Source organism: Mobula birostris, chromosome 31 (assembly GCF_030028105.1).
Source record: "Mobula birostris isolate sMobBir1 chromosome 31, sMobBir1.hap1, whole genome shotgun sequence".
Taxonomy (NCBI): Eukaryota; Metazoa; Chordata; class Chondrichthyes; order Myliobatiformes; family Myliobatidae; genus Mobula; species Mobula birostris.
Window position 1 is genome coordinate 13,811,073 of NC_092400.1, and position 12,348 is coordinate 13,823,420.

At 39.9% G+C, this 12,348-nt stretch overlaps 1 protein-coding gene across 2 annotated transcripts in view; it reads right to left on the minus strand.

Moving 5' to 3' along the window:
• Positions 1-823: 823 nt before the first annotated feature.
• The window catches only part of nipsnap1 (nipsnap homolog 1 (C. elegans)), a 45,366-nt gene continuing 33,841 nt past the window's right edge, over positions 824-12,348 (minus strand). Inside the window, exons 8-10 of one of the 2 annotated variants that reach the window (XM_072248025.1) lie at positions 9,452-9,546; positions 7,878-7,961; positions 824-1,956 (exon numbers count right to left, since the gene is read on the minus strand). In XM_072248025.1, coding sequence (XP_072104126.1) covers positions 1,892-1,956; positions 7,878-7,961; positions 9,452-9,546 — 244 coding nt within the window. In that variant the 3' untranslated portion in view covers positions 824-1,891. Of the gene's footprint in view, positions 1,957-5,052; positions 5,246-7,877; positions 7,962-9,451; positions 9,547-12,348 lie in introns of those variants that run through there. The other variant, XM_072248026.1, reaches the window with a different exon arrangement.

Sequence of the window (12,348 nt, forward strand, 5' to 3'; positions counted from 1 at the left end):
TTCTTATATTTTTATGAGAGCACAGAACTCTAGGACAAAGAACAGACACATTGAAAGGTAATCCAGGTGTGTGCATGAAGGAACAGGAAATACTGATCAGGTGTTATGAAATAGATAGAATTCAACATAAATGTCAGAATGAGGAAGTTGGAGTTGAATGTCTTAATTCTGTTAAGTATAAAATTATCAAAAAACAGATAGAAATATCAATTCCTCCAAAAGCACCACAACCTTGTTGTGGTTTGGCGGTTTGTGTGTCTCAATGACCCATAGAGCTATGCATGCTGAAGTCAGGGCTTCATGCTTTCGCTCTTGATAGGGTCACCCATGCCAAACAGGTCAAAGAGTAGAGGCCAGTCTAAGAGTGGGCCACCGGTCCTCCAGGTTCAGGGGTTCAGCTCAGAGCTAACTACCCCGACTGGTCAAACAAAATTGTTATGGAAAAAGCAATGAAGAATCCTCCTACACCTGAGTGCGACTGTATTCCTGAGTCTCCACCTGGAACTTGTATGACTGGCAGTAATCTGAGAGGAAGCTATTGACATGATGAAGGGTGCTGAGAACACCACCAGAGATGGAGGACCTTTATTGCTGCCATAAACACAGGAATATCAAGGCGATGTGGTTCAAGACTCTGAGGATAAGATTATATCCAGAAACTTTAGTTACCTCAAACCATACAACTTACATGTGATGCAAATTTTCTACATTTTTAAAGTGTATGATCAAAAATGGTATTTTATAAGTTGCCAAAGCCTCCATATAAAAATGATTTCTCCTTTAAATGCAACAGCAGTGAAACATTAAGCTTACAAAATACCCCAAAATGTATACTTTTAATTGGTTACATCATTAAAATTTATACATTTTTAAAAATACATCACAAACATTAATCACAAAAAAATTAACAGCACAGTTATAACTTCAACTGTAAACAGATTGTGAAGTAATTCAAGATTCATTCAATACCTGATGCATTAAACCAAGTTCCATCACATTAGAAAATCACTCTAAGTTCAGCATCAGTCACATAAGCAGCTTCAATTAGAATTTTAAAAAAATGCTCCTTGACTTATTGCAGAATAAAGTATTGTTTGCAACATCAGCGAATTCCTGTGCCATGTTTAGTAATTTGGCTTTCTGATGTTTACACTTGGAATCAATCACCTTACTTAATGGAAAGGTGGATTTGTACAAAATATTCATTAAAAAAGGGGGAACATATCAAGGAATTAGGGAAGGTGTAAGAGGAATAATATTGTGGGTAATTGACACCACTTAAAGTACCATGTATTTCAAAATTATCCACATGAACCACGAGGCGATTTAAGAATTTTAATACAAAGGTCCTCTTTTAAAGTGAGCAAGGTGTTCATTTTCTTGCCGTCAAATGTTAGAATTTAGAAAGAAATGAGAAAAGCACCAGTGATCGTCTACATTACACACTGTCCCTAGAGATAGATAAATGACTACACTTAGTAAATGTTAACAACAAATAATATCATCCTTTCAGTTTGGAAGTAGTCTACCTATGTACCAATATAAACACTTGAAAATTGATACATCAGACTGTTACAAAAAGTGGAATTAATCCAACATTATTGGTATATTCTTAAATGGGATGTAATTAATTATTTGTTATATTATGCTTGTCCTGGGATCATCCATCGGGAACAGACTGACTTTTCCATACGGCATGATGAAACTTGTGTGATTTGGTTAAAGTGCAACCTGCTACTATATATCTAGTAAACATCAATCTTTCCACAAGAATGGATACATACATAATTGGCTGATGACTAAGATCTGAGGAAACACTGATGACTATATTGAATTTGTGCAGCTTTTACATCCAACTGGAAAACAAGTAGCCAAGTAAAGGAATGGATCATCACTGTAAGGTGGAGACTTTCAGTGGAATCATAATCCTTGATTCCATGTACCGGATCAATGGAACTGTAGGAATTGAGATAAAGCAGAGTTATCCATTTCATCACCGAAAATCAATATAGCATTTATTCTCTGATACTCAGTATATTGTGTGCATTCTAATCTTAGTGAAATCTAGATAGATTACCAAGAATACCAGATTGAACTAGTTGAGGAATTGTTTGAGCCCTGCACCTAAGCGGAACCAAATGAGGTAAAGCAAGTTTAGATGACACAGGTAGTAGAATTTAGAAAGAAATGTACAGGGGTGGGGGGAGGAGGGTTGGGATTTGTTTTTCTGGTGATGGGGGTGAAGGGGGGGGGGTGTTGATCTTGCCATGGATGTGCAATTTAAATTTGGTGCAATTTGGATTGGAATTTGATGGGTTTTTCTAAAAGTTTATTTATATCACAACTGCACAAGGTACAGACATTATATTTATGACAGTGAGTACACTCAGATTAAAATATGGTTACTAGTGTCTTTTAGACTATCAATACTCCGGAGGGGCCCACCGCTCCCAGAAGTCCCACAATGTGCCCATTGTGACTGCATGCTCCCTCTCCAACGACAGCTAGGCACGAAAAGGGCAGGCAATCGGCCCGGGCAGCGCCCGTCACTTTTCACCGCATCGACCTGTGAATGGCCATCTTGGCTAGGCCCAGGAGCAAGCACAACCAGGAGATCCTCTTCACGACCCGCCTCCTTCTGAATTTGATGTTCTTGGGGTTTGACTGTTTTGTTCCTCTGCATTGGGGAGGGGGGGTTTGCTTTGACGCCCTTGTTGTGCTATGTAATTTGGGGCGATTTGTAAGCGCTGTTTTGGTGCGGGGGAGGTGATGCTTTTTCTTTGAACTTCCTTGGTTTTCTTTGGCTTCATGGCTATCTCGAGAAGATGACTCTCAAGAGTTGTATACTACATACATACTTTGATTATAAATGAACCTTTGAGGTTAAGATTTTATGTCATGGGCAGTCAAAATTCAGTCTTCCAGGCACCTTAGCATTTAATAACAACCTGCTGGGTTCTGAGTGCACTGTCAATCTGACCAAAGCCTCACCAGCTACCAGCATTCATCTGTGCACTACAGCTCATGGTGTTAGGGGAAGTGTTTTAGACTAGTTTGAAGATCGGTTTACGAAAGACAGAGGGTCAGAGTAAACAGGTATTTTTCAGGCTGTTAGGATGAAGTGCCCAAAGATAATTTCTTGGCCCTCAATTATTTATAATTCATATTCATTCCTTGCAGAGCAAGGTCACCAGGGAGGTCTCCATAATGGAGTAAGACTGTCCTACACAATGCAGGGAAGTGTTTGAGGCCACTCTGTCTTGTCAAAGGAGTAGATGTCTGTACCGCAGTGTAGAACTGTGCTCCCAGAAGCTAGCTCACCAGTGTAGTTCAAGGAGGGCTTTTCCAGCAACTGGAGATTTCTGCTATTCAGCTGCACTTTCCTGGAGGGGCAGAGATCACTCTCTAAAGAGAGTGACAGCAGCACAGAACGAATCTTAGCCTAGAAATCTGAGTGATCATCACCTTGACTTCATGGCAAAATGGAGATGGGGTTGTACTTCACGACTTGATATGTCACGTATCTCAATGTGGAAAAAGAATGTCAGCTCTTTAAATAGGACAGTTTCAGGTGAGGTGGACTTTGTGAAAGAGCATTATTCTGTAAATAAATCAGAACTACTGCTTTTCAAATCAAGATGAGAAGGGACAACATTAACTTCATTAATTGCATTACTCTTGATGATATTTGGGGTGTTTAATGTAAATAGTTTCTAACAATAACAAGGGGTTGAATTTCCTGCTAGGTAGCAGTAGCCCAGAAATTGTGGCCATCTTGCTCTATGCTTTGTCGTTGTTGTTCCTCTCCGCGACTTGTGGCGAATCAGGAGGCAACCTTGCTGTTTCTTTAGCATTTGTTTGTTTTACAAGGCTGAGTTGCTAGCTCGACACACAACCAAGCACGGATGGAAAGCCTGCAAGGAGACGGCTGGATTTGAACCTGGGACCACTCACCTCAAAGACCGGTGCAGATTCCTCAACACCTCTGGCCAGCTAATACCTTATGCTTATTTAAGCCTATTTTCAACCGCAAAACCTTTTTTTAAAGAGATGTGCAAAGGAATTTCAAGGCCAACATACTTAAGGAGAAAAGAAAATTAACTCTGAAGCAAACAATGAGGTATTAAAATGGTAACTGAAGTTTTGATCAAAGCCATAAGATTATTGCCTAAATTTGGCATTTGTTCACTAACATTTCAAATTTAAAATTTCCATCTTCATACTTGAACGCCTCAATAGTCTAGCACTCTCTGTCAGAATCCTCCTCTGGTTCTACAGCTCTGCACACCTCGTTGCCTCATTCCCACTGCTCCACTCTTAGCTGTATATTCATTTGCAGACCCCAGCCCTTTACACAGGCTTAATCATGCCTCCTCAAATCTTCTCACTTGGTTAGTTCTTTAATTGCTGCCTGATTCAGCTCCTGTGAAATCCCATGAGGTTTACTGCATTCTTAATTAACATTACTGTATTTTTAAAGAGGGTGATGTGGAGAGGTTTAAGAATTCTGCGCTCAGAACCGTGCAGTGCAAGACTTGCTGGTTATTTTCCACTACATACAGAATATTAACTTTCGCAAGGGTGGTGAATTCATGGAATTCATTGCCACAGACTACTGTGTATACTTTGGTTATACTTAAAGCGGAGGTTGATAGGTTCTTGATTAGTCAGGGCATCAAAGGTTACGTGAAGAAGATAGGAGAATGGGTTTCAAAGGAATAATAAATCAGCTATGATGGAATGGTGGAGCAGACTTGATGGGCCAAGTCAGGGATGGCCAACCTGTGGTGCATTAGATGATAAGAAATGGCTCATTGCACCCCAGTGATAATAATAAAAAAGTAAGCCTACTCGTGAAAAAGTATTAACCAAAAACCGATTTGTAGAAAAAAAATTCTGTATCAGGAATTCAAGTAGCTTAGAGCTAGAAATGGGTTTTACTGAAAATAAATCTAAAACTTAGCAATTATTTTTAGCGATTTTATTATTTTGTGCACATCTTTTGGCTAAGGTTATCTTCTTTCACATTAAAAAAAAAGTTCAATGAGCCAAACTAGGAAAGAAGGACTTTTGTTCTGCAGTCGTTCCATAATTGTTCAATACGTGCTTGATACTTGTTTGATCGTGAGGTGCCAGGCGTCTGCAGTGGTGCGTCGCAGGTTTTTGTCAGCCAGTTTACAATTGACACTCGTACACTACGGAGTTATGCTTTGTTCGTCCTTTGTGAACATTTGCAGCTTTGTACCTTTTCGAAAATTAAGCCTTGTTTTTACATTCAGTTACTCATCACAGTGCAAAAGAAAATGAGCAAAAGAAAAGCAGAAAGTGATAGTAAGTGCGAATTCAATGAGCAGGGGGAAAATGAGTTCTTATTTATAGCGGGTCCGTCAGGAAAACCATTGTGCATTGTTTGTGAAAACACTTTCTCACATAATAGAAGACATAATCTTAACAGACACCATAAACACAACATCAGACTGAAATAGAAGGAAAATTGAAGCTAGTGCTTGGGTCTGAGTTACGGAAAGAATATTTGATTAAGAAAAAGGAAGAAATCAAAAGAAGACAAAATATATTTGTTAAAAGAAGTTGTGAAAGTTTGGCGATGACAGAAGTGTCCTACGGAATTGCTTTAGTGTTGGCCAAAAACCATAAGTCTTTCTCTGATGGAGAAGAAATTGTTAAGCCTTGTCTCCAAATATTTGCAAGATGTCTTGGGGGATATCGGAAAGAAAGTAGATGAAATTGTTCTGTCAAAGCAAACAGTTACGAGACGCACCAAAGAACTCTGTCATGATGTACTTTCTTTTCTTTAGCTTTGGACGAATCTGCTGATATATGTGATGTAGCCCAGTTAAACATTTTTATAACAGGAATTGATGATAATTTTAGCATCTTTGAAGAACTTATTAGTCTTGAGTCGCTTCATGGAAAAATAAGAGGATCAGACCTATTTGACAAAGTAAAATCATGCCCAGAAAATCTACAACTAGATTCTAGTAAACTCTAGTAAATTCTAGTTTGTACTGATGGAGCACCGTCAATGATAGGTAAAGCCGCTGGGAATACAACTTTGCTTGAAAACTTTTTAGGTTGCCCTCTACTAAAATATCACTGCATTGTACATCAAGAGTCACTGTGTGGAAAAACTTGAAATGTGCAGCATGTATGTTACTGGTTGTGAAATGCGTGAATAAAATTAGAGCAAGAGGATTAAACAGACAAGGATTCAAAGAATATTGTGAAATGTTAGATTTGGAATATGGCGATCTCGTCCTTCATTGTGAGGTGCGCTGGCTTTCTACAGGACAGGTTCTGAGTAGATTTTGGAAACTGAAAAATACTGTTCATAATTTTCTAGAAGAGAAAAATGAGTTGCCCGAGGAAAGAGCGCTTTTATGTGATAACAATTGGCTATTTGATTTAGCATTTCTAGTTGATGTTACCAGCCATCTCAATAATCTAAATTTGAAACTCCAGGGCAAGAACAAATTGTTTCCTAGCTTGGTAAATGATATCAAAGCATTCAAGATGAAGTTAAAACCGTTCACCTCTCAGTTAGAAAATGAGGATTTGAGCCAGTTTCCGCACTTAAAAGAGCATAGTGAATGTGCTGAAGATAATGGCAATTTTACAAAATATATTGAAAAAATCAGGTTATTGCAAGAGTCATTTGAAAGTCGTTTTCGTGATTTTGCTAAAGAAGACTGCATACTTGCATTTATACACCCATTTTCACTTGGTGAACAAAAAATCATGAAGATGCCTAGCAACATACAAATGGAACTTATTGACTTGAAAACAAATTCATTATTGAACATGAAATTTGATAAGCTTCCCTCAGTCCCAGATGCCTCTGACATGATTAATTTCTGGCGATCATTACCCTGTGAACATTTTCCAGAACTAAGAAAATTTGCCCAGAGTTATGTCTGTAGTTTCGGAACGACACACAGATGTGAACAAGCATTTTCAGCCATGAAATTGATTAAAAACAAAACGAGGTCGCGACTGACTGATTCAAATTTGAAGAATTTTCTGCTGCTCTCAGTAACTAATTTAACTCCAAACATTAAAAGCCTGGCGAAATCAAAACAGACTCAAAAGTCTCATTAAGGTAAGTAATGTTTATCTTGTTTTTATACTACATCAATATATCATGTAAAAATGCTAAATATGTCTATATTAACATATTTTTACAAGAATTGAATGGGGGTACAAGAGTTGTATGGCGCATCTGAACTAGTGAGTGAAAAAAATTGACGCATGGAATGTAAAAGGGCCCTGTGCCAAGTGGCCTAATTCTGCTCCTATGTCTTATAATCAATATTTGGAGGAACAGGAATGAGGAATAAAGGTATTGAGATATGAATTTTAGCACTGGGAGGGGGGTATCAATTTGAAAAGTGTGGTCACAGTGCTCGAGGAAGGGGACACATTCAGTGAGCCATTTAATTCAGTTTGTATCTGGGCAGGGTTCATCACAGCCAGATCTCCTGCATCAATGTCAAAACGGTTACCAAGATACAGCAGAGCTGCTGTCCTTCAGGACATTAGTTCTGAAGCTTCAGAGAAGGCCCGTAATTATGCCACCTCGCTAGCCCACAGCTGATTGCCAAGAACAAGACAGCCTCGTAAATATGGATGTATTTAAATATCTAAAAGCAAATTAAATAGGGCAAAGATCTTCAGTGATATTTACAATCACTAAATATCTGTCCGCCCTTGTTCTGACCTTGGGCTACAAATAATTATTTACTAGCAACTACCGGTTACAGAAGCCTTTAATATTTGAGAATTTTAAATTTAAGTTTTCTCTGTGTTTCCCACTTAATTTGTTAGAAGCTCCTAAAGCAATATTATGGTAGTTAGGTTACCTGTATAATAGACACACTCATCCCATCCAGCCTTCTGCCAGGCTGCATTCCTTGTTTCATGCCTGGACTGAAGGTCTTTGTAAGCTAGATTAATTAACGACATGAAAAAAAAATCATTTATTCATTGTTCACATTAAACTTGAAAGTTTTAGTATGAGGAATAACAGCTTGCATTGGATGCATTATCAGGCGACAGAATTAAGAACTTATTTATAAAATGAAGCAAACTTTTATTAGCTGGAAGGCACAATCTGAAAATAAGACTTTACAAAGGGGAACGGGACACATATTTAAGAAGAGTGATTTGCAAGCCTGTGGGGGGAAAGGCAATACCAATTAGTTTCAAAAATAGCACAGCCTCAGTGTGCTAAATGACCTTCCTTCACGCTGCATAATTCTGTAGACGCATGTTCAGGGGTATGAAAGGAATATTTTCAATCACATCGTCAAACCCTTTAGTAATTTAACCTCAGTTAGTTTGTGTGTGGTTTATCTGAGATCTCAGCAGTTAAAACCGATGACAACTAACAGTTGTGTTATCCACTGCCACGTCAATTTATTGGAAAGTATGTGGAGGAATTCAATCCAGTCAATTATACCTTAAATATTCAATAGCAGAAAACCACTTCCCAGGAGGCAGTTTCAATTTACTGCTCAAGTATTATGTAATTGGAAATCTGTTCAGCTAATGCACAATGCAATTTGTGCATTAGTGCAAGGTGTTGTACTTCAGTAGGACCAACTAGGATAGGTCTTACACAGTGAATTGTAGGGCACGGAGGGCTGCGGTTAAACAAAGGGACCTCGTGGTACTGGTCAATAATTCATTGATGGGGTGCCATGGGTAGATAGGGTCGTAAAGAAAGCTTTTGGCACATTGGCCTTCATAAATCAAAGTATTGAGCACAGGAGATGGGATGTTATGTGAAGTTGTATAAGACATTGGTGAGGCATAATTTGGAGTATCGTGTGCAGTTCTAGTCACCTACCTACAGGCAGGATGTAAATAAGGTTGAAGGAGCACAGAGAAAATTTACAAGGATGGTACCGGGTCAGGACCTGAATTATACGGAAATATTAAATAATTAGAACTTTATTCCTCAGAATATAGAAAATTGAGGGGAGATTTGATAGAGGTATACAAAATAATGAGGGGTATAGAGAGGGTAAGCACAGGCAGGCTTTTTCCACTGAGATTGGGTGGAAATACAATTAGAGGTCATGGGCCAAGGGTGAATGGTGAAAATCTTAAGGGCAACACGGGGGAAACATCTTCACTCAGAGGGTCGTGAGAATTTGTAAGAGCTGCCGGAGGTGGTGCACGCGATCTGGAGTTCAGCATCTAAGAGAAGTTTGGATAGGTACATGGATGGCCGGGGTACGGAGGGCTATGATTCAGATGCAGGTCAATGGGACTAGGCAGTTTAAATGGTTCAGCACAGACTAGATGGGCCACAGGGCCTGTTTCTGCACCATACTTTTCTTTTTACTCTATGGCAAATTCTGTAAAATGCCTGGGAAGCAAACTGACAATATAGCCCAAACATTATTGTAAGATATTTCATTTTACATACCCCAAATGTGATGCACTACATAGAGGTCACCAACCAGTGAAAAGAATCCACCAACAGCTTCATTGTTTTCCTGCCGGAACCGAATAGCTCGGGCCCTGAGGACAATCAAAGGTCGACAATTATTTTAAAAAGTCCAAGTTGCATTAGCATTTGTGCTGACTGCTGGTGAATCAAAAAAAATGGGATGAATTATTTCTGTTAATGGTTTACAATCATTTTTCCCTAGTCTTCCACCTGAAATGCTAGCACTGTTTCTATTCCCACAGATGCTGCCTGACCTGCTGAGCATTTCCAACATTTTCTAATTTTACTTTACAATTCCAGCATCTGCAGCCTTTTTGACACAATTCAGGCAATGGGCTTCTGAGATATGGAGATTATTACATCCTACAGGAAAACAGATTTTTTTAAAATCTAGAGACAAGAATACTAACTAATAGTAAAACTGAGGGTTTCAGCAACTCATGATCTGAGGCAAAGTGTGACGTTACAGAATGGAAGACCAGTCTCATCACCCTCTGAGTGAAGTTACCCCTCATGTTCCCCTTTCACTTTTCACCTTTCCCCTTAACCTGTGACCTCAGTGGAAATGGTCAGTCAGAAGCTCATTTCAGGGTTCAATACAAATAATAGTGCGCCTTCAACAATATTGCTCTCCACAAGAAGGCCTGTGACCATGAGCGCGGTTCTGCTTGATTAAATCTGTAAAGAATGAGTGGAATCTTCTTTCAGAGAGCGTAGCCTTGAAATTGGCAACATGGGGTGGATTTTCTAAGTATGTTGAATGACGGAGGGTTGCAGATGCAAAGCCTAACCCAAACCAAAATGATGATGTACAAACAGCTGATGAGTGTTTTACATAAGGCCGTTTGAACCCAGCCCTGTCAAAGAATGCCTCAAAGGTAATTAATAACAGGTGTTAGCACTGGTCGGAAACAAAGTACGAGGGATAGGTTCATGGCCTAAGGTAGCAGGAGTCAATTTTAGAAAACCTAGCACATTTATTTTTCAACATAGTCCCCTCCTACATGTACACACTTAGTCCAGCAGTCGTGGAGCATACGGATCCCTTCTTTGTAGAAGTGGTCCACAGCAGGGGTGATTGATAAGTTTGTGGCCTAACGTAGAAGGACATGAGTTATTAACTTCAAACTTTCTGCATTATCACTCAAACAGTTGAACTGCACGTGCATGTAATGAGAGCGTCTTGGACCTCCAGGTGGTCCACAGCAGGGGTGAGTGATAAGTTTGAGGCCTAAGGTAGAAGGAGATGAGTTATATAGCTCTTGTTACATGCACATGAAGTTCAACTCTTTGAGTGAAAATGTAGAAAGTTTGAGGTTAATAACTCATCTCCTTCTACGTTAGGCCACAAACTTATCAATCACCCCATGCTGTGGACCGCTTCTGAAGGTCCAAGATGCCAACTTCTACAAAGAAGGGATCTGTTTGCTCCACAACCTCTGGACTAAGTGTGTAAGTGTAGGAAAAATAAATGTGCTAGGTTTTCTAAATTTGACTCCTTCTACCTTAGGCCACAAACTTATCAATCACCCCTTGTATGTAGATCATACACAGTCATCACCCTATCCTCCGCCACAAGCTACAGACATTCCTTTGTTCATTTCTGCATTTATGCCAAGGTTGTCTGGGCTTTGAACCACATCTGAGAAAGATAGAGCAGGTGGAATAAAGATTTCATGATTTCAGTTTTCAACTATTTTGGCAACAGGCTCAGGGAATTTGGGCCTAGTCCAATTCCTGCTGCCACATTCAGTGAAGGTCACCTCCACCCTTCCAGGGATCAGTCCTCTGCCTCACACAGACTCTTCTCCTACCTCCTATTCCTGAATTAATAGATACATCCCTCCAGATACAGCCAATGTGCAACTTTATACAACCTAAACCTGCAAGCCCTCCCCAAATAAGAACCATCAGATTTTCCCTTTTATTCAGGAAATAAACTGGTGTCCAAGCCTGTGTGCCCATTTAAAACGACAGCTCTGTAACTGTACTAAATGAGACTTTCTGGGCAAGGTCCCCCCCAGCAGTCCGAGTGCCCCAATCAGGGGCACTGCACAGGTCAGCATTTTTCTGACCTTCACACCTGTGCATCGCAACACGGAGGACAGGAATGTGCTGGAAGTCAGACGCTGGCAAGCCTCGCCTCCTGCTTTCCACCTGCTTGACTCAGTACTAAGTTTGGGAATCAGACTCTGTACGGCTAACACCTTTCATCAGAGTGTGTGGCAGCAATCGTGCACAAGGAACAGTCTGGGTTGTGCAGGACTCAGCCTTTTAACTCTGTTCGTCTCTCCCAGAATGCTGCCTGACTTGCTGAATATTTCAAGCATCTTCTCTTTCATTTCAATTTTATTTATTTATTGAGTTACACTGTGGAATAGGCCCCTCCGGACCTTCGAGCCTCGCCGCCCAGCAATCCCCTGATTTAATCCAAGCCTAATCACAGGACAATCTGCAATGTCCAAATAACCCACCAACTGGCATGTCTTTGGACTGTGGGAGGAAAGCAGAGCACCTGGAGGAAACCCACGTGGTCACGGGGAGAACGTACAAACTCCAGACAGGCAGCGATGGGATGTCCAGCCTCATTTGGCTTTTTGATCATTTCATACTTCGTGGCGTAAATGCACTTATGTGGCTGGAGGTCAGTCAGTTTACAGCTCTCACTGCCAATACATGGTTTATACAAACCACTTGGGGTTTCTTCATTTTTAAACGTAAGGCTTCATTGACTGTCACTTACTAACTTCAAGAAAAATATTTTGTGGAGAATGCGAATATAACAGAATGGTCTTTTTATTAAGACCATAAGACATAGGAGCAGAATTAGGCCATCTGGCCCATCGAGTCTTATCCACCATTCAATCACAACT